At 36.8% G+C, this 19,223-nt stretch overlaps 1 protein-coding gene across 2 annotated transcripts in view; it reads left to right on the forward strand.

The window, feature by feature from the left end:
- Positions 1-19,223, forward strand: part of SPTBN1 (spectrin beta, non-erythrocytic 1) — a 187,786-nt gene that overhangs the window by 123,856 nt on the left and 44,707 nt on the right. For both annotated transcript variants that reach the window (XM_026676704.2, XM_026676705.2), the window contains 14 exons: positions 334-507; positions 1,809-1,900; positions 2,983-3,063; positions 5,370-5,485; positions 6,660-6,772; positions 7,171-7,358; positions 9,626-9,743; positions 12,663-12,821; positions 13,636-13,938; positions 14,612-14,765; positions 15,730-16,600; positions 16,700-16,837; positions 17,280-18,036; positions 19,020-19,222. In XM_026676704.2, coding sequence (XP_026532489.1) covers positions 334-507; positions 1,809-1,900; positions 2,983-3,063; positions 5,370-5,485; positions 6,660-6,772; positions 7,171-7,358; positions 9,626-9,743; positions 12,663-12,821; positions 13,636-13,938; positions 14,612-14,765; positions 15,730-16,600; positions 16,700-16,837; positions 17,280-18,036; positions 19,020-19,222 — 3,467 coding nt within the window. The remainder of the gene's footprint in view (positions 1-333; positions 508-1,808; positions 1,901-2,982; positions 3,064-5,369; positions 5,486-6,659; positions 6,773-7,170; positions 7,359-9,625; positions 9,744-12,662; positions 12,822-13,635; positions 13,939-14,611; positions 14,766-15,729; positions 16,601-16,699; positions 16,838-17,279; positions 18,037-19,019; position 19,223) is intronic.

Here is a 19,223-nt window from a genome sequence, read left to right on the forward strand (position 1 = left end):
ATGAACAATGCCTCACCTGCTGTGGAAAATTATATTCCAGGTTAGCTTCTTCAGGAAGGATGTTCCTCAGCTGGGATGCCAATGCTGAGAAGGCCCTTGTTCTGGTAACCAGCAACTCAATGGTTCTATCTATAATAGTGATTAGGGAAACCTGTTACATCTTAGCATGCTGGTTGAGGAATTCTGGGAATTGAGGTCCATACATCTTAAAATTGCCACATCTGAAGATCATTGGGACATAGAATTGATAACAACATGTCCTGAAAATAATTACGCCTTTACTACCTTTTCATCATTGTTTCTTTTCCTCATTTTTAAAAATGTCCCATGTAGCCCAAACCAACAAAGGGAAGGATGCGAATCCATTGCTTGGAAAATGTTGACAAAGCTCTCCAATTTCTGAAAGAACAGCGAGTGCATCTTGAAAACATGGGATCTCATGATATTGTGGATGGAAATCACAGGCTAACTCTTGGACTTATTTGGACAATTATATTGAGATTCCAGGTAACTGCAAAATCATCTATACTGTAATGGCACCTGGCTTATGTTTCTAGCTGTGTCGTTTTCCAGCTATTTCTTCACATACAAACCTCTGATATATCACTTTTTGCAACATACGATGTTTATATTTAGTTATTTACCTTTCTGTTTTGAACATTTTTCTCATCTCATTTTGGATTAAGATCAGGCATGTTTATTCTTGCCATTTTACTTCAGTTATGTAAATCAGGTCAAGGGTTTAAACCTGTTGGAAATGCATTGGTATTACCCAATCAAAATGCAGCATCTTAAATCAAATGAGACCACATGGAAACCAATGGTATTTGGATACATGATATTAATTGAATTGCTTTCAGGCAAAAGTCTCACAAAAGTCTTTGGATGAAATATTGCTTCAGTTGCGATGGAAATGAGCTAATGTCATCTACCTTCGTGTGTTACACTCCTTCCCTTCAGCAACTGTGAGGAAGAATTCAGAAACTTTTGTTTCAGTTTTTGACAAATCTCAGTTTGTCGTGTCACTCTAACAGTTTCTTTTCCAAGGCAGTAATTGTCTTGAATCAAACAGTGCATTTGTAATTTAGTCCTATTATTATTATTTTAATTTTTAAATACTCTAGTATGATTGTGATGTGGTGTTTGGGGCACTGTGCTGGAGTAGCTTTCAAATTTCATTGTATTCGTGGAATGCAATGACAATAAAGGTATTCTATTTCTATTCTATTTCCAGACAACATAAATACACAGTGTTTAATAGATCTTGCTTGCAAGATCTATCTTATTGCCCATAGACATAGTCCTCATTTATCTACGATAGTTGGGTCAGACAACTTGTTGTTAAATGATATGGTCATTAAATGAAACTGCAACTATGCTTATGATCATAATTCAGCTTTTCTTTTCTTTAAAGACCTGTGGAGATTGGTTATTGCAAAATTACTTTTTCATCACTGTCATAACTATCCAAAGTACTTGCTAATTAAGGACTTCCTGCCCTTTTTAAAAAAAAACTATGCTTAAGAAAGCATGCTTTAAGAGTCAGTTAACAATACTTCAATGCTTGTTTTTAAAGCAGGAATAAATTCCCAATTTATCTGTTACCAAGCTAAAGAAAGAAGTACTAGAAGCATTAAATATTGGCAAGAAAGTTTTTATGTGTATGGATTTATGGATAATTAAGATGTTTATTGACTTGTTAGTATTTTACTCTACCATGATATAATTGCTTTGGTAATTTTGATCTCTTAGAAGCACAGACATGAAATAAATCAGCAGAGGACTTAATATAATATGTGACTTTACAGATTCAGGACATCAGTGTTGAAACAGAAGATAACAAAGAAAAGAAATCTGCTAAAGATGCCCTACTCCTGTGGTGCCAGATGAAGACAGCTGGGTGAGTTTGAACTGAATGATCTAGATTTTCCATATAGCATTCTGTAGTAAGGGAGGAGTGTGTGAGTGAGTGTGCATGTTTGCACTTATGTGCATATATTTTTTCTGGGAAAAGAGTGACCTGATTAAGGAAAGTACTCCACTTAAAAGTAAAAAATGTGCTAATATTTTTATAATGATACATTATGATCCAATGGAATGTCATATCTTGTAATGTTTTGCCAGCAATATGAACTGACCCATGATATTTTGTAGGTACTTTGGTTAATGCTACTGCTACTGCTAAAGCAACAGTTATGAGGTACATAATTTAGATAATTGCACATTATATATCCCTCAGCCTGCCACATTTTGCAATTTTGGAAGCACAGATTTCTTATGAGGGGCTTGGTACACTGAGAGGAAAGAGACCTGTCTTCTGTAGTTCCAGTTGTCTTTAACATGGCCAATGTGGTAACCACAGGACAGAGGCTGATCTTTGTTTTCAGATGATCACTACATGGGTAGCTTTAGGAAAAGTTACTGCACTCACTTCTCTTGGTGTTTTTTCTAGGATCTTGTTCCAGCCTTTTTCTTCTAGTTTGGCATGATCAGTCAGTCATCTTGGCTAGGCTGCACAATCTGTCAGCTCACTAAAGACTTATGGTGTTGGTCCTGGCGTTTGCTTGCATTCCTATTTGTGGGGCCTTTTTTCTCACCTGGCTCCTCATAAAAGCTTCAGGCTTCAATAATCCTCTGCTCATCCTCTTTCTATATACAACTATATCAGGGCTTCAGAGGATTTCCTGGTTCATGATAATCCAATTTGCTTTGTGGTCAATAAGTTCATAATACTTTCAACATCAGAATCCTCTCTATCTTTTAATTGATATATTTAAAGAGGATGGTTTGGACATTATCCGGGAGGACAAATCTTGTTTTGATTTTTAGGACTTGACTTGAGAATGACTGCAGATACTTTGGGGGTGCTTGAGCAGAACATCTGGTATCTTAAGCAGCTGGTTATTATCATTTTTCATTTCTCCAAGCATTAAACCTATACTGATTGAGTTTTGTTTTTCCTTTGGTCCTTTTTTGTTTCAGCTATCCCAACGTCAACATTCACAACTTCACCACTAGCTGGAGGGACGGCATGGCTTTCAACGCACTAATCCATAAACACAGGTGGGCATTTGATGAAATGTTTGCAAGGGTTTTAAGCACTGAAGCGATGGATGCAGAATTATATTTTATGTAACCTGAAAGTTCTAGATCTCCTTTCTGAGACATCTCCATTTCTCTATCTCTGTCTGCCTCTTCAGACTTCACTCCAGACCACTTCTTTGGTGAAACCTTTAACTTAATTCTATAATGAAAACATGGAAATAAATGCTATATTTAGTGAGGCTTACTTTCAGGTGCTTAGGATTGTACTACAGTTCTGTATCTATCTGCTGCAATTTGGCACTTCTGTCCTTCTCTTTTTGTCTTGTTTGAACATGCATTGTGTGTTCTTGATCAAGCTACTCTGTAACAAACATATGAAATCAATATACATTGTATGGGCAAGCAAGTATCCACCTCACATTCACAGCCAGCAGCCCCTGAGTATTGATATGCCTTTAAGCATACTGAAGTCTGAACGAGATGGGGCTTGAGGTCACATATACAGGGAAATTCACTACACACACACACACACACACACACACACACACACACACACACACACCCCTACCTCCCTTTCTGCTGGAGAGAAAAATGATTTCTCTTTTTTTAAAAAAAAGGCAGAAATTGGAAACATGCTGAGAAGAGAAACAACATTATATCTCGTCAACAGCATTAGTTCAGCATCAGAATATTTCAATTGAGATAGAGGAAAATCTTTTTCAGGAAAATTGTGGTCTTTGAAAGCTTAGGCCCCTTAGCTAAAAATAATTCATAAAATTAATTTTTATTTTCTCTTTGTCCAGTATGCTTAAAGTTGAATATTCTGTCCTGGTATTTATTTTCTCTGTAAATGCCCAGGAATTGTTTATTTTCTGCAACTTGAAACCTGATTAGAATAGAGTTGCCTCTAAATTACTAGCAGACCAACATTTACTCCAGAGGCTTATATTTTCCTTTACTTTTTTCTATAGGAGATTGCCTTTTAAGATTTGAGATTTGAACCATTATATTTTTGAATCTTTATAATTTAAAGTTTAGCTTATGACTACATAAAGCAAAAAGAATTTTTATACTTTTCTCTTTTTAAAAGAAAGACATTAGATTTTATTTATTTAATTATGATCTCTCTCAAAAGGGGAGAAGCAAAAATTCCCATAGACTTGTGCTTTACCAAGGAGATGGGTATAGAATTTTTTCAGTCTGTTTCTCTTACCGAAATTTATCAGTAAAAACAACATGGGTTGTGGAAGTGTGAATCCTTTTTCCATATACCAGCAATTGTTTAATAGCTCCAATTCTGTCCTGGAAAACAGATGATGCACCAGTAATTACTCCAAAAACAGGCAGAGCTATCCTTTGTACACCCAGACCCTGTTTGATAGATGAGGTCCCAGACTTTCAACCTTGCAACCGCTTGAGCAAGATTACAATGATATATGCATTAGCCTAGGACATCATTTATTGTCCCTAATAGCAGTTTCTTCTGCTGAGAACAAAGTTACTATTCTATTTGGAGAGATTGTCTCTTTAGACAAGTTGCTTAGTAGTTGGAACAATGAAGAACACCTCTTCCCTTCCATATGTAAGAAATAATTTTTAAAATTCTTTGAATATCGGTTTTTATCAAGTAGCATCACAACAAAAAGAAACACATTCAGAAAATATTAATAGTAATAGCAATTGATTGATAAGTGTTATAATCACATGTTCATGCAAGCATAAAAGAATCAGAGCACATCTCAAGGATCTACCACTTATTAGAGGGGATGCCTTTTTGGAGCTTTTGATTCTCATGTAATAGCAGACCGTACATCATCATATGTTGTTTGCTGTGTTCAGTTTTGGCCTGTATAATAAGGTAACTATTTAAAAATAAAAACAAAAACAATATGATTGAAATAATGTTAAAAGACTGCAATCAGTAATTTGGCTGGGAAATTGCATATCTAAACCCTTTTTGCTGTCTTCTCCCAAGACAGTTTAGAGGCAAATGATTGATTTTAGGCTTCATTCTTGCTCGTTTGCTTCAGTTGCATGCTGCAGCTCGTACCTGCATGCATTTTATCTTTCACGAATCATTTTTTTTTCTCATGTCACAGTATCATGTTTCCTCTCTCTCCATTTGTGTTTTTATTCTCCTTGATTAATATGTATTGGGGTAGTTTTTTCTGCCACAGAGGTGATGTAGATGAGCCTGCCTCGGTTTAAAAGTGTATTCCGTATCTCATTTCTTACTGACTTTGATTCTTTATCTGTCTGATTCCTTTGCTAATATTCCTGCATAATACAGGACAAATTTAGGTAAATATATTTTATATTCTTAGGCCTGATTTAATTGATTTTGATAAGCTGAAGAAATCAAATGCACACTACAATCTGCAGAATGCTTTTAACCTGGCAGAGCAACACCTTGGCCTTACTAAACTCCTGGATCCTGAAGGTAAGAACTCTTGGCAGTAAAACAAACTTCTCTTCTTACATTAGTTTTCCTGTATCCACTGCCTCATTTGTAGCCAGCCAAAATCTCCTTTCCAAATGTTTTAATCTCCAAACCAATGTGTTAAACAAAATGTGACAAAACTCAGAAGGAGGGCTTCTTGGAGGGTAATACAATTTTTAGAGGCAGATAACAAATCAATTTTTCTGTTATATTCACTGAGTTACACAGATTGCCTTACTAGCAGTCCTCAACTTATAACCACAACTGGGGCCAGAATTTCCACTGTAAATCATCGCAATCATATGTTGAATCGAATCTGATTATATAACATATATGATTGTTAAGGAAATTCAGTTTCCCTAAGTGTCATATTTTTGCTGGAAAGCAGCAAAAAAGGTAGCAAATAGTGATCCCGTTATCATGGGACATTGCAACCAGTCCTAATTGCAAACTGGTTGCCAACCACTTGAATTGAGATCATGTGACATCAGAGATGGTGTGATAGTGTGAGTACAAATCATGAGTCATTTTTTCCAAGGCGTTATAATTTTGACTGTTAACCAAAAGAATTACCTATATCGTGTCTGCCTTTTATTCCGTTATCTGTGTGTAAGATGATTAACTGTTTTTTCAGCCAAATCATAGAGTCCAAGTAAATATCAAACCAGGGAATCAGTCTAGATTTAATTTTAAATTCTCAACTCCAGCACTCTAATGAAAGCTGAAACAGAGCATTGTACGTTACACCTGCCAAAGTCAGTGGTTTAAGATCAGCTCAGACTCTCAGCCCATAATATCTGTAAAAATACAATTTGTTTTATGATAACACAGTAATTTATGTTTCTTTATCTTCTGCAATTAATACTCTGAAGAAGGGCAGGAAAGCACACTTAATGGTGCTTAAGTATTAGAGTCTGGATTGGAAAGTGTGGTATTTGTATTCCAAGTCATGAATCTTCTCACTTTTTCTGTCTCGCCAACTATATATGTCTATGAATATAAAATATGAGTGAGTCTGGACTATCAGTATATGATCAATTCTGAACATTGTGACAGTGCAGTATGAAAATGGATTGTATGAAGCTCTGTATTGACTTACTCCCAGTGCCTTGTCTGATTGAAGCCCTGGTCCTTATCCAGCTCTGCATTAAAACGATTCTTGTTTGCTTTTCAGATATCAGTGTTGACCATCCAGATGAAAAGTCTATTATCACCTACGTGGTGACATATTACCACTATTTTTCTAAGATGAAAGCCTTAGCTGTTGAAGGAAAGCGAATTGGAAAGGTACCCCATTAAGGGTTTAAATATGGAATGTAACATGCTTATCTGTTTTTCTTACTCAGCTTCGTCATATGCAAATTTTAATGCCACTGCAATAGCACTTTTTGTATCTCAATGTGGATTTGGCATGAACTATTAAGGTGAATTAATTCACAATGTAGTTATTCCCTTTTAAATACTCTTAGGAATGCTAGCACTTTATTTGGGCATGTGCATTTTTTTTATCCATTATCTCAGCAGTCCCAATTTTTAAATTTCATTTGCCCACTTGTTTTGGGTTGCTGCGAAATACATTGCATGAACATATAAACCCGTAGACATGAACACCATCTTCACATTGCCACAATTTTTATCTGAAGAAGTTTGACCCTTATCACTTTGCCTTGAACTGCTTGTTACAGGTGCTTGACAATGCAATTGAAACCGAGAAGATGATTGAGAAATATGAGTCTCTTGCCTCTGATCTCCTTGAGTGGATTGAACAAACCATTATCATTCTGAACAATCGCAAGTTTGCTAACTCACTGATTGGTGTGCAGCAACAGCTACAAGCATTCAATACATACCGCACAGTGGAAAAACCACCCAAGTATGATTTATTCACCATATCATTATCTTTTGGGTTGGGAGAGAAGAATTAATCCCAGTGTAATAAGCAACAGGAATCATCTGGCAATTTGCATGTATTAATCTTAGACAATTAGAATCTAATGATGTTTTTCTGGTGAAATACCAGATTTATACCATTCATCCAGGAACTCAAGGTGATATACTTAGTGCTCTCTCCTATTTTCCCCTCAGCAGCAACCCCGTGAGTGGGATTAGGCTGAGAGAAAGTGACTTGGTCCAAAGTCACCCAGTGAATTTCCATAGCTAAGGATGAACTAAGCCTCTATTTCTAATCCAATGCCTTAATCACTGTACCACTGTATTTTTTGTTTTCTTTTGGGAAGAATTACATTAAACTAAGTATTTTGCTCATTTCTTGGTTAGCTAAGTGTAAAAGTCCTTTTCCATCCACTTGGTATGACTGCAGATAAGACCTCAGGGCTGTAAATGACCTGAGCCATGAGCATGCATGATTTTATCTTAGAAATAAGGATGCTTGCCTCTGTTGTAATGTATAAGCAACACAGGCTGACAAGAAGATGTACAACCAAAAGTGACTGCCAATTGTAGGAAGGAATATAAAAATGTATTATTATGTCTAATCCAAAATAATTCATACAGTAGCAGTAAATCATCTTGGCAATATATTTCTCTTGGTGCTGAACATGTTCTATGGAAAATAATAGTTTATAAATTCTGTAATCATCAATAATCTATTATGCACTTTTCAAATGCTTAAAGTACCTGATTCTACTAACTGGGGACTTCATCATTAACATAATAAGAAGGTACTTGAGTTGCAAATTTGTTAACTCTTAACACAAAGTACAGACCAAGAGAAAAATATATTAAAAATTGGGATGTTGCAAGAAAATATAAAAAGAATTTGGTTTGCTTCTTTCAAGAGCAGGTAGCTGTGAAGAGCAGGTAGCTGTGAAGTGTTGTTTGAACTAGTTGTTAGTAGTTTTATGCATCATGTGTCTTGTTACCAGATTCCTTATTTACTTATTTTGCCAGCATAGATTAATAGGGTTATATATATTATATATTATATATTATATATATTATATATTATATATTTATATATTATATATATATATATATATATATATATATATATATATATATATATATATATATATATATATATATATATATATATATATATTTTCTTAAGTTTTCATGGTACTTACATGTATGGTGTTCGGCTTGGTTCGGGTATTTTCCCACGTCATTGTAGTTGTTCTTTTAAAGTTGTAGCAACGTTTCAGCAGAATCTCATCTGCCATCATCAGGCTTCTGTATTGTGTCCGTCTGTGAGTCAGACTTTTACAGTGGTTTCAGATTTGAATTTGGGGCAGCCTATTGCTGTGCCAGAATGGTTTTTTCTTCATCCTGATTGGTTGGGAGTCTTGGTCTGTGTTTATTGGTCTCGGAGTTTGCTGTGTTCTGCTTGATTGGTGTCTCTAATATCTTCTGTCTGTTTTTTGGCTCTTTTTGTATCTTGATTGGCTGGTAGCATTGTGTTGCTTTAATGGAGGCCTTTAGTGCAGCTTGGCTTCGGGTAAATGGACGGCTATCATTAGTTAGGAAGCTGGGTTTCATCTGGGTGCCTGGTTGGGATGTGTTTGAGCTGGAGGTATCAGGGGGGATCTGTTTGTGCCCAGGTGTTTGCCTGGCTTGTGGTGTGGAGATTTTTTTGTTTGTGAGTGCAGGCTTCCAAATGATTGACAGCCTGGTGGAATCATCTCTTCTATTCATGCTTTCTGGTCTTTTTTCAATCTCTATGGCTTCTCTGATGATTCTGTGATTAGGGTTTTCTATAGTGGCCAGGGTTTTGGTGCCATTGAAGTTGATGCTATGACCTGTGGCTTCCATGTGTTGGACTAGTGAGGAAGTGTGTTCCAGCTTTTTGACTGCATATATATTATAATTAATATAATATAATTAATATAATATAATATAATTAATATAATATAATATAATATAATATAATATAATATAATATAATATAATATAATATAATATAATTAATATAATATAATAATATAATATAATATAATATAATATAATATAATATAATATAATAATATAATATAATATAATATAATATAATATAATATAATATAATATAATATAATATAATATAATATAATATAATATAATAATATAGATGGAAATAACCTATTGTTTCTTTGTAGAGTTAATATTTGCCTCTGGATTTTACCCACACTGCTTTCTTTTCAGATTCACAGAAAAGGGAAATCTGGAAGTACTGCTTTTCACCATCCAGAGTAAAATGAGGGCTAACAATCAAAAAGTATACATGCCCAGAGAAGGAAAACTCATCTCAGATATCAACAAGGTAAATACCTATATAAATTTCTAATTGATTTGTTATCCCAATGCTATTAATTGAACTGTGGGATGATCAGGATTTTGGAGAGTAACAATAATCCTGGATAGGGTTTCTAGTATATAATGGAACAACATTGTGACTTCCAAATGGTTTGGACTTAAACTATCAAAAACCCTTAAATAGCAGGGTCTACTTAATTCTTGTATATTAATTAATTAAGCCAGTTTGGTCTTAAACACCGGGCCGGAAACAGTGAGTTTGTGAGTTCTAGTCTTACCTTTGAATGAAAGCCAGCTGAGGGTGACTTAGGGTCAGTCACTCTCAGCCCAACTCATCTTCCATGGTTGTTGTTGATTTGGGGGAAATAGGAGGAGTATTAGCATGTTTGCTGCCTTGAATTATGTAAAAAAATAATGAAGGCGGGATTTGAATAAATAAATCATTTTTTAAACATCTAAAATAAAATTTAAAAACAAATTACGATAGGAATTAGTTCACCACATCTGCAGCGTACCAGGTTGGCATATACACCGTATTTTTTGATGGATAAGATGCACTCCCCCCCTGCCACCAAAGTGAGTGGAAATGTCTGTGCGACTTATACAGCGAATGTTGCTGAAGCCCCACCTACCCGCCAGCCCCTACCTTTCGGCCTCTGCCTGCCAGAAATTTGTCTCCTTGCAGCAAATAGCAAACAGCCTGGTCAGCTTCAGCACAGCCTGATTTAGCACAAGCAGCTGATTGTCGGTTGGATCTGCCTCCCAACGATCAGCTGTTTCAGGCAACAGAGATCACCATCGCCCATTGCTGCTTCCGCACACCCAATTTTCAGCCTCTGCATCACATTTTCCGCCTGTGCGCACCCCATTTTTGGCCTGTTCCAGGTGGTGGGAATCAGAACAGGCTGAAGATGGGGCACGGGGAGGCCGAAAACGGGATGTGGAGGCCAAAAGCCAAGTGTAAGTGCATGCTGAAAGGATTTGTTTTCTGAGACAAAATGAAGCCAGACAGAGTGATAGGTGAACAAAATCAAAAATAGAGGAGTGGTATCATGAAACTCTCGGTTCCATTCCATATTTATTTTGGATCAATAGAAGGATATAGCCCAACCTTGGACTCTTCTTTTCAAAGTGACTTTTCTAGCAACCAGTATCAGGATTAGCTGTCCTGATTCATCTCTGCTTCTTCACACATTCCTCCCTACTGAGTTTCCCAGTATCCTTAATATGGAAGAAAGAAAAGGTAGTCCCTAGAACAGCATTTCTCAACCTGAGCCACTTTAAGATGTGTGGACTTCAACTCCCAGAATTCCCCGTGCTGTCTGGGGAATTCTAGGAGTTGACGTCCATACATCTTAAAGCAGCTGAGTTTGCAAAACGCTGCCTTAGAAGATGTCTGTGGATCACAGGCCAGTAGAGAGTAAATTTCTGACTTAGGTTCATGCATTCTCCATAAAAATTTAACTACAAAATGCCAGTCACTTTTTGTGCACTATAGAAGTGTTTCTGTGATTTGACCTGGTCTTGCTTCTGGATAGTATCATGTGCTCTAGTCTATAAAAAGCAGGACATTGAATATGCATTATTTTAAAATTATCATTAGGTTTCCTTTGAGTCTTCATGTTTAGCTTTACCAAAATGAAGGCATTCATAATCTAAAAATGAAAATAGGCATGCACTTAATCGCCTGCTGCAGAGAATAGTTTTCAGGAAGGCTGTTATAGAAAAAGATGGTTGGGGTGAATAGGAAGAATATGCTGCTACATGACTTCCCTTGCCCAGGCAAATTCCCCATTCAAGTAGGAACAAGAGAGAGGATGTTCAAAGGGAGGAAAGTGTATAATGAAACTACTGAAACTTATTGCCCTGCAACAAAGATGCTAGCAAAGAAGACAATTAATCATTTTACTGGTTCCACCAGAAGAACACCAACTAGTTTGACAAGATCTAGTAGAGATAATGTACTTTTAGAAGGATAACTCTTTATAATTTCCTTTACACCCTGGCTGGAATTCTCAGAGCAGCTGTTGCTTTCATGCATAATTGCAGTAATAAATTCCTCATGTGTGAAATTGCTTGCAAGTTCTTAAGTATCCTTAGGTTCCAAACAGCAGGACATCTGAAGATTGAATACAAGATGGCTGATTAGGAATTGAGAATTGTTTATTTTTTTTAATAAGGAAGATCCAATAAATGGCCTGGCTTCCTTGTTTGCATTCTGTTAAAACATGCAATATATTATATGCCCTTTCCTTCAAACAGACATCTGACCAAACATTTTGGATTAAAAGGTGCTGAGCATTAACTGCTCAGAGAACTTGTGATGTGATATCCTGTTGTTCTCTGCTGGATCAGTTTGCTTTATTGCAATATTGCTATGATGGCTTTTGCTGCTTTGATTGTGTTTGTAAAGTTTTCAGGATGCATTTCTTCATTTCTTGGGAAAGTGCATATGTTGCTAAGATAAGAATACCATCCTGACTAAAGGAAGTCCTATCCAATTTTTTCTCCCTAAGCAGTTTTTTAAATTTTTCACTGTAGCCATGAGTCCTTGAAATGTTTCCTTTTATAAAGTGAAACCTATCTTTTCTGAGTCAGCCATAAGGTTTTGTCATTCAGCATCTGACTATTGCTATGCAGAATCTAGAACCCTTCAAATGAACCACAGAGAGGAAAACTCCCAGGTAAAACAATAAGATTTTATTCTATTTTATAGGAGTGTAAATGCTACAACTGATACTTTTAATGCTTTGATCTGCCCTTAATGTTAAGGGTCTTTGTCTTTTAGATTTCCTAAATAATGCCAGCAATCCCAAACTGTCTTATTAAAATATTGTGTAATATTGATTCAGTGCTGAAATAAACATTTACATTTCCCATTTTTTTCTTTGTGTGTAAACTGCGTATTTTTTAATTATTTACTCAGGCCTGGGAAAGACTGGAAAAAGCTGAACATGAAAGAGAACTGGCATTGCGTAATGAGCTCATCCGACAGGAGAAACTGGAACAACTTGCTCGCAGATTCGACCGTAAGGCAGCTATGCGGGAGACTTGGCTAAGTGAAAATCAACGACTGGTTTCTCAGGTGACACTTTTAAAGAACCTAGGCGAATAAAGCCGCATTCTCTAACCTGGGGATAATTCCCACTTGCATTAGGGGGATGGACATGTTTCTCTGCATTTCCTTCAGGATTCTGAATAAACCTACACAGAAATATTTATGAACGACTTCCTTGCACTAGTATCTATTAACCAGAAAATGCAGTTTGTCTCCATAAAATTAAGTCATGTTCAATTTTACTGCAAACTTCTAAAATGATATTGATGCAAGATTCTACCAGAAATGGCAATCCTTACTGAATTCTAATTCTTCGTTGCAGACCATTAGAGAGACAACCCTACAGTAGCATCATCATGTCAGAAATGTTAATAGCCTTGTAGTAAAGGGTAGGGAATTATGACTAAGTAAGAAACTGGACTAAAGTTTACTCATCAAAACGAGTGCAAGTCCACCCTTCCACATGATCAGGATATGTGCGTTTGCATTTTGCAAATGCAAAATAGGGTGTAACATGGTGGTACAACTTTATTGATTAGTCAAGTGGCCTATCAAGAGTACAGGCACAGCACTGACTGTGTTCATACTATGGCTAAGCCATGTTTGCTCACCAAGGCCTCGTTGAATAAGCCACAATTGGACAATTGGAGGAACAAGGTAAGGGAAGCATCATAGGTCAACCAAATCTTTTAAACAAGTTGCTCATCAGGTTCTACCTCCCAAGGCCACTTGATCCTAAGCCACTGGTAGACCTAGGAGAACTGCAGAAGTGTAATAAGAGACTTTATGGTAAACAATCTCAATACCATTGTACTATTCTACTTAATGCTTCCTCTTCTAGGACAACTTTGGATTTGATCTTCCAGCTGTGGAGGCTGCAACAAAGAAACATGAAGCTATTGAGACAGATATTGCAGCCTATGAAGAAAGAGTCCAGGCAGTGGTTGCTGTTGCCAGGGAACTTGAAGCAGAGAACTATCATGATATTAAACGCATCACTGCAAGGAAGGATAATGTGATTCGCCTATGGGAATATCTCCTGGAATTATTAAGGGCACGTAGGCATCGGCTAGAGATGAACCTTGGTCTGCAAAAGATCTTCCAAGAAATGCTCTATATTATGGATTGGATGGATGAGATGAAGGTAAATGCTAACTGTATTCAGAACAATAAGCAAGCTTTCATTATACATTTATTAGGCAGCTGCTCACATTTTCCAATGAGATAAAGATATACACAAAGGATATGCAGATTCTCTGGTTATAACTGTTCCCATTACATATGTCAGCTCTCAGTTAACAAGGAGGTTAGAATATATTTTGAAAAAGTAGAGTAGATTTGGATTAAATCTTTGGGCCTAAAGCTAATCCTTGATTTATGAACTCAGTTGGGATGGGCATTCTTATTGCTAAGCAGTGAAATTGTTAAGTGACTCGTGCCCTATTTTACAACCTGGTCATAAGTCATTCTTTTAGCACTTTCATCACCATGAATTAAACAAATGGTTGTAAGTCAAGGACTAGCTTAATATCAAATTGTAATAATTTTGTTGCTATGGATCTTTTGAGAACCGAATAGTACAAAATAGACACTTAGTCAATTGGGAAGTGTGAATTAGTGTATAAAATCAGAAAGGTAAGGAACAAGTGCTGAGTTCTTTATTTGCAAAAGAACTTGTATTTTATGGAATATGCTGGGCAAGTGCAGAAGATCTAAGAAGGGATATTTATGAAGCAGTAGTCAGAAAAATATTCAATTTAAAAAAAAAATAAACTATTAACAATTTATGCTTTCTCTAATTGATTCTATACAAACAGGTGTTGCTAGTGTCTCAAGATTATGGCAAACATCTCTTGGGGGTAGAAGACCTGGTGCAGAAACATGCTCTTGTGGAAGCTGACATTGCCATACAGGCTGAGCGAGTGAGAGGGGTTAATGCATCTGCCCAGAAATTTGCTACAGATGGGGAAGGTAAGATACTTGGGGTCACTCTTGTGTACTTGACCTATTGGTAGATGCCAGTTGTAACTCCGTGTATGTTAGATGTTCAAAGAGATAGAAGATAGCAATTATTAGTTTATTGTAACCACACAAAGTCACCTTTTGTGAGTTGGGCAGTCACATAAATTAGACCAGTGAATACATAAAAGTAAACCGTCAAGTGGAAGGGAACATATACACACCCAGATTTTCTGGACATGCCTATCCATCTTATACCTGTGCTTCGAGAACAATATTTAAATAAGATGTTTGCATTTGCAGAAAGAATACATGTAGATCAGGTGTGTACAGTCATGAAACCATATATATTTGATCAAAGTTAGTACCACTGATTATATGGCAGTACACACTTAATTTATTGGCCAGTAAAATATGTGTTAAAACAGATTTAATCATTATGGTGACTCAGCCCTGGTTCCAGCAATTTTCACTAATTTTCCTTTACATTTCTTTTTTCTGGCTTAATGTAGCCATTATTGCAGGTGTAATAAAAACAAAAAGCCAGCCAAATCTGGACACATGATGTGATGGGTTTATACATATAAAAAAAATCTGTTGAGGAGAATTATGTACCCTACATGGGGTTTCTTCAGAATTTCCTACAATTTGCTGATGTTATTTTATCACATCACAGAAGGAAATTTTAAAGGATTTTTTAGAAGAACAGATTATTTTGTTCCCTGTATTGCAAATATTTTGGATGCATAGAACTTGGGCTGTCTGTTTGCATCTTGGGAAGTGGTTCCACCAGAAAGTTGCTTTAATTTGCACTAAGAGACGTCTCTGAAATGTGCATGTATTAAATTGAAATAATTTAGATTGAAAAATCTATGACCAGATTTTAAGGAACTAGTATTTGCTATGTCTCCTGGTATAAATAATGTAATATTCTCTTGTGACTAATTTTCCATGTCCTCTTTCTGCCTGTGGACAGGTTACAAACCCTGTGATCCACAAGTTATTCGAGACCGTGTGGCTCATATGGAATTCTGTTACCAAGAGCTATGTCAGCTGTCAGCCCTACGCCGTGCTCGCTTGGAAGAGTCACGACGTCTTTGGAAATTCTTCTGGGAAATGGCTGAAGAGGAGGGATGGATAAGAGAAAAGGAACAGATCTTGTCATCAGATGATTACGGAAAAGACTTAACCAGCATTGTCCGGCTTCTTAGCAAACATAAGGCATTTGAAGATGAGATGAGTGGTCGAAGTGGTCACTTTCAACAAGCCGTCAAAGAAGGGGAAGATATGATAGCTGAGAATCACTTTGGGTCTGAAAAGATCAGAGAGAGGATTTCAGATATCCAGAATCAGTGGGCTAATTTGGAGCAGCTCTCTTCCATACGGAAAAAACGACTGGAAGAAGCTTCCCTACTTCACCAGTTCCAGGCTGATGCAGATGACATTGACGCATGGATGTTGGATATCCTCAAAATTGTCTCAAGCAGTGATGTTGGCCATGATGAATATTCAACTCAATCCTTGGTTAGGAAACACAAAGATGTGGCTGAAGAGATTGCGAGTTACAGGTCAATAATTGATTCTCTGCATGAACAAGCTAATGCCTTACCACAGGAGTATGCAGAGTCTGTAGATGTTCAGAGCAGATTGTCTGGCATAGAGGAAAGATACAAAGAAGTTGCAGAACTCACCCGGCTTCGTAAGCAGGCATTGCAAGACACTTTGGCTTTGTATAAGATGTTCAGTGAAGCAGATGCTTGTGAACTTTGGATTGATGAGAAAGAACAGTGGCTGAATAACATGGAGATACCTGAGAAATTGGAAGATCTGGAAGTGATACAGCACAGGTAAGAGGCCTTGTAGCTTTTTTTCAATTCCACATTCATTGAGCTATGAGCTTAATCATTAATGCTTGTTGGGTCTTTTTTTCTTTTCCTCTTTTCTAGATTTGAAAGTTTAGAACCAGAAATGAATAGTCAAGCATCACGTGTTGCAGTCGTTAATCAGATAGCTAGGCAGCTGATACACAATGGCCATCCAAATGAAAAAGAGATCAAGGCACAGCAAGATAAGCTCAATACAAGGTAATGTATTTGTCTCTGGTCTCATTTTGTCTAATTTTTAAAGCTTTAAATGTTATCTTTTATCTAGGGCCAGACAGATATTGTATCATTTATTATTTATAGTCCATGTTGTCCATTCAAAATGGAATAGATGCATTTGCTGCTGAAAAATAATAATTATCAATTGGCATTTACTTTTGTCAGCCAAACTGCTCTCTCTACCCTAGTCAGGGTTGCCTACTTTATTCAGAAGTTCTAATTATTTGCCAACATTAATTGAACAAATGATGTTATTTGCACCTGCTGCTTATAGATCTTTTGGAATGTTCTAAAGTATTTTAGAATGTATTGAGAACTACAAATAAAGAAGCAAAAAGCATATTACATTTTGAAACGTGGAACAGAGAAGCAATGATGAAAATGTGAAGTTCACTGTTTTTTCCACTCTGCATCTTTACTTTAGGTGGAGCCAATTCAGAGAACTGGTGGACATAAAGAAAGATGCTCTTATCTCAGCTCTCAGTATCCAGAACTATCATCTTGAATGCAATGAAACCAAATCTTGGATCAGGGAGAAGACTAAAGTTATTGAATCCACCCAAGAGCTTGGCAATGACTTGGCTGGCGTTATAGCTCTTCAGAGAAAGTTAACTGGAATGGAACGTGACTTGGTAGCTATTGAAGCCAAGCTCACTGATCTCCAGAAAGAGGCTGAAAAGTTAGAATCAGAGCATCCTGACCAGGCTCGAGCCATTCTATCTAGGCTTGCTGAAATCAATGATGTTTGGGAAGAAATGAAAACGACTTTGAAGAACCGTGAAGAGTCCTTGGGAGAGGCAAGCAAACTGCAGCAGTTTTTGCGTGACTTAGATGATTTCCAGTCCTGGCTTTCCCGCACCCAAACAGCCATTGCCTCAGAAGATATGCCCAATACATTGATGGAAGCAGAAAAGCTGCTTACCCAGCATGAAAACATTAAGAATGAAATCAATAATTATGAGGAAGACTATCAGAAAATGAGAGATATTGGTGAGATGGTGACCCAGGGTCAGACTGATGCTCAGTACATGTTCTTACACCAGCGTCTGCAGGCCTTGGACACTGGATGGAATGAGCTTCACAAAATGTGGGAAAATCGGCAGAATCTTCTTTCCCAGTCCCATGCCTACCAGTTATTCCTTAGAGACACAAAGCAAGCAGAGGCATTTCTTAACAACCAGGTAAGCAGTTACCATGACAAGGATGCTTTGATTCTCAGAAAGTAGGTTCGGGCAACATGTGAGTCTCCAAATGTTATGAATAGTATCCCCTTCTGTTGAATTAGAGTTCAACAGTATCTGGGAGGGGGATCACACAATGCCCATTCTTGCTTTAAACTGACTGTCTTTTTGGAGGATACTTCTGAGATACATTGGTAGCATTTTCCCACTTCCATTGAACTGACTACACTGACCAAATTTTAGCCAGCCACATGAAAAAAATAAGCACATTTTTGTACTGATAGAAAATTAATTAGAGATATTTTCCTGTGGGGTAGTGATCCTTATTCTCAAGAAACCATTTTCTGAATGGATAAGAAGTGTTTTGAAAAAGGTTTCTTATAAAGAAGCTATGATAAGCTACCCAAGCTGATATATTGTCTGTAGTCAGGTAACACATATCTGGATCAAGAAGGAGTGACAAGCTCATGCCCTGTTTTTTTTTCCCTTCTCATTTATTGGGTATCTGCATAAAAGGCTTTCTGCTTTTCCCAAACCTTTATAATCCTGTATTGGAAGAATGCTTCAAGCCACAGGTGAAGAGAAATCAGGAAGTCATCTGGTTAAGCTTGCATTCATTCACAGTCCTCCAAATCATGATGCTGGAATCTATATATATTTATCTATATCTATTGAAGGTGACTATATATGTGTGGCATGGTCTTGCAAATGGTCCAGCAGATCTACATTTGTGAAGATTCACTTTTGGCTCAACAAGATTAACAAGTATTTAGAAATCAGTTTGTTTAGATATGGAAACACGTTTAAAAATTCACAGGGATTATGCATTGGATCAATAGAGGCCATTTGCACTAGAGATATGCAAATCAGTCTACTGCTCTGGTTGAATGCATTATGTTAACCTAGATAATGTTAACTGTAGACTAAACAGCCATTAGTTGTATAATAAGTTATATCTTACTCTATCTCTTTTTAAATTACAGGAATATGTTTTGGCACATACTGAAATGCCCACCACTTTGGAAGGAGCAGAAGCTGCTATCAAAAAACAGGAGGATTTCATGACCACAATGGATGCCAACGAGGAGAAGATCAATGCAGTTGTAGAGACGGGAAGAAGGCTGGTTAGTGATGGCAATATCAACTCAGACAAAATCCAAGAGAAAGTGGACTCTATTGATGACAGG

The sequence above is a fragment of the Notechis scutatus genome, chromosome 1 (assembly GCF_049901735.1).
Source record: "Notechis scutatus isolate UNSWTSFEM ecotype Mainland chromosome 1, rNotScu1.2, whole genome shotgun sequence".
In the NCBI taxonomy this organism is placed as follows: domain Eukaryota; kingdom Metazoa; phylum Chordata; class Lepidosauria; order Squamata; family Elapidae; genus Notechis; species Notechis scutatus.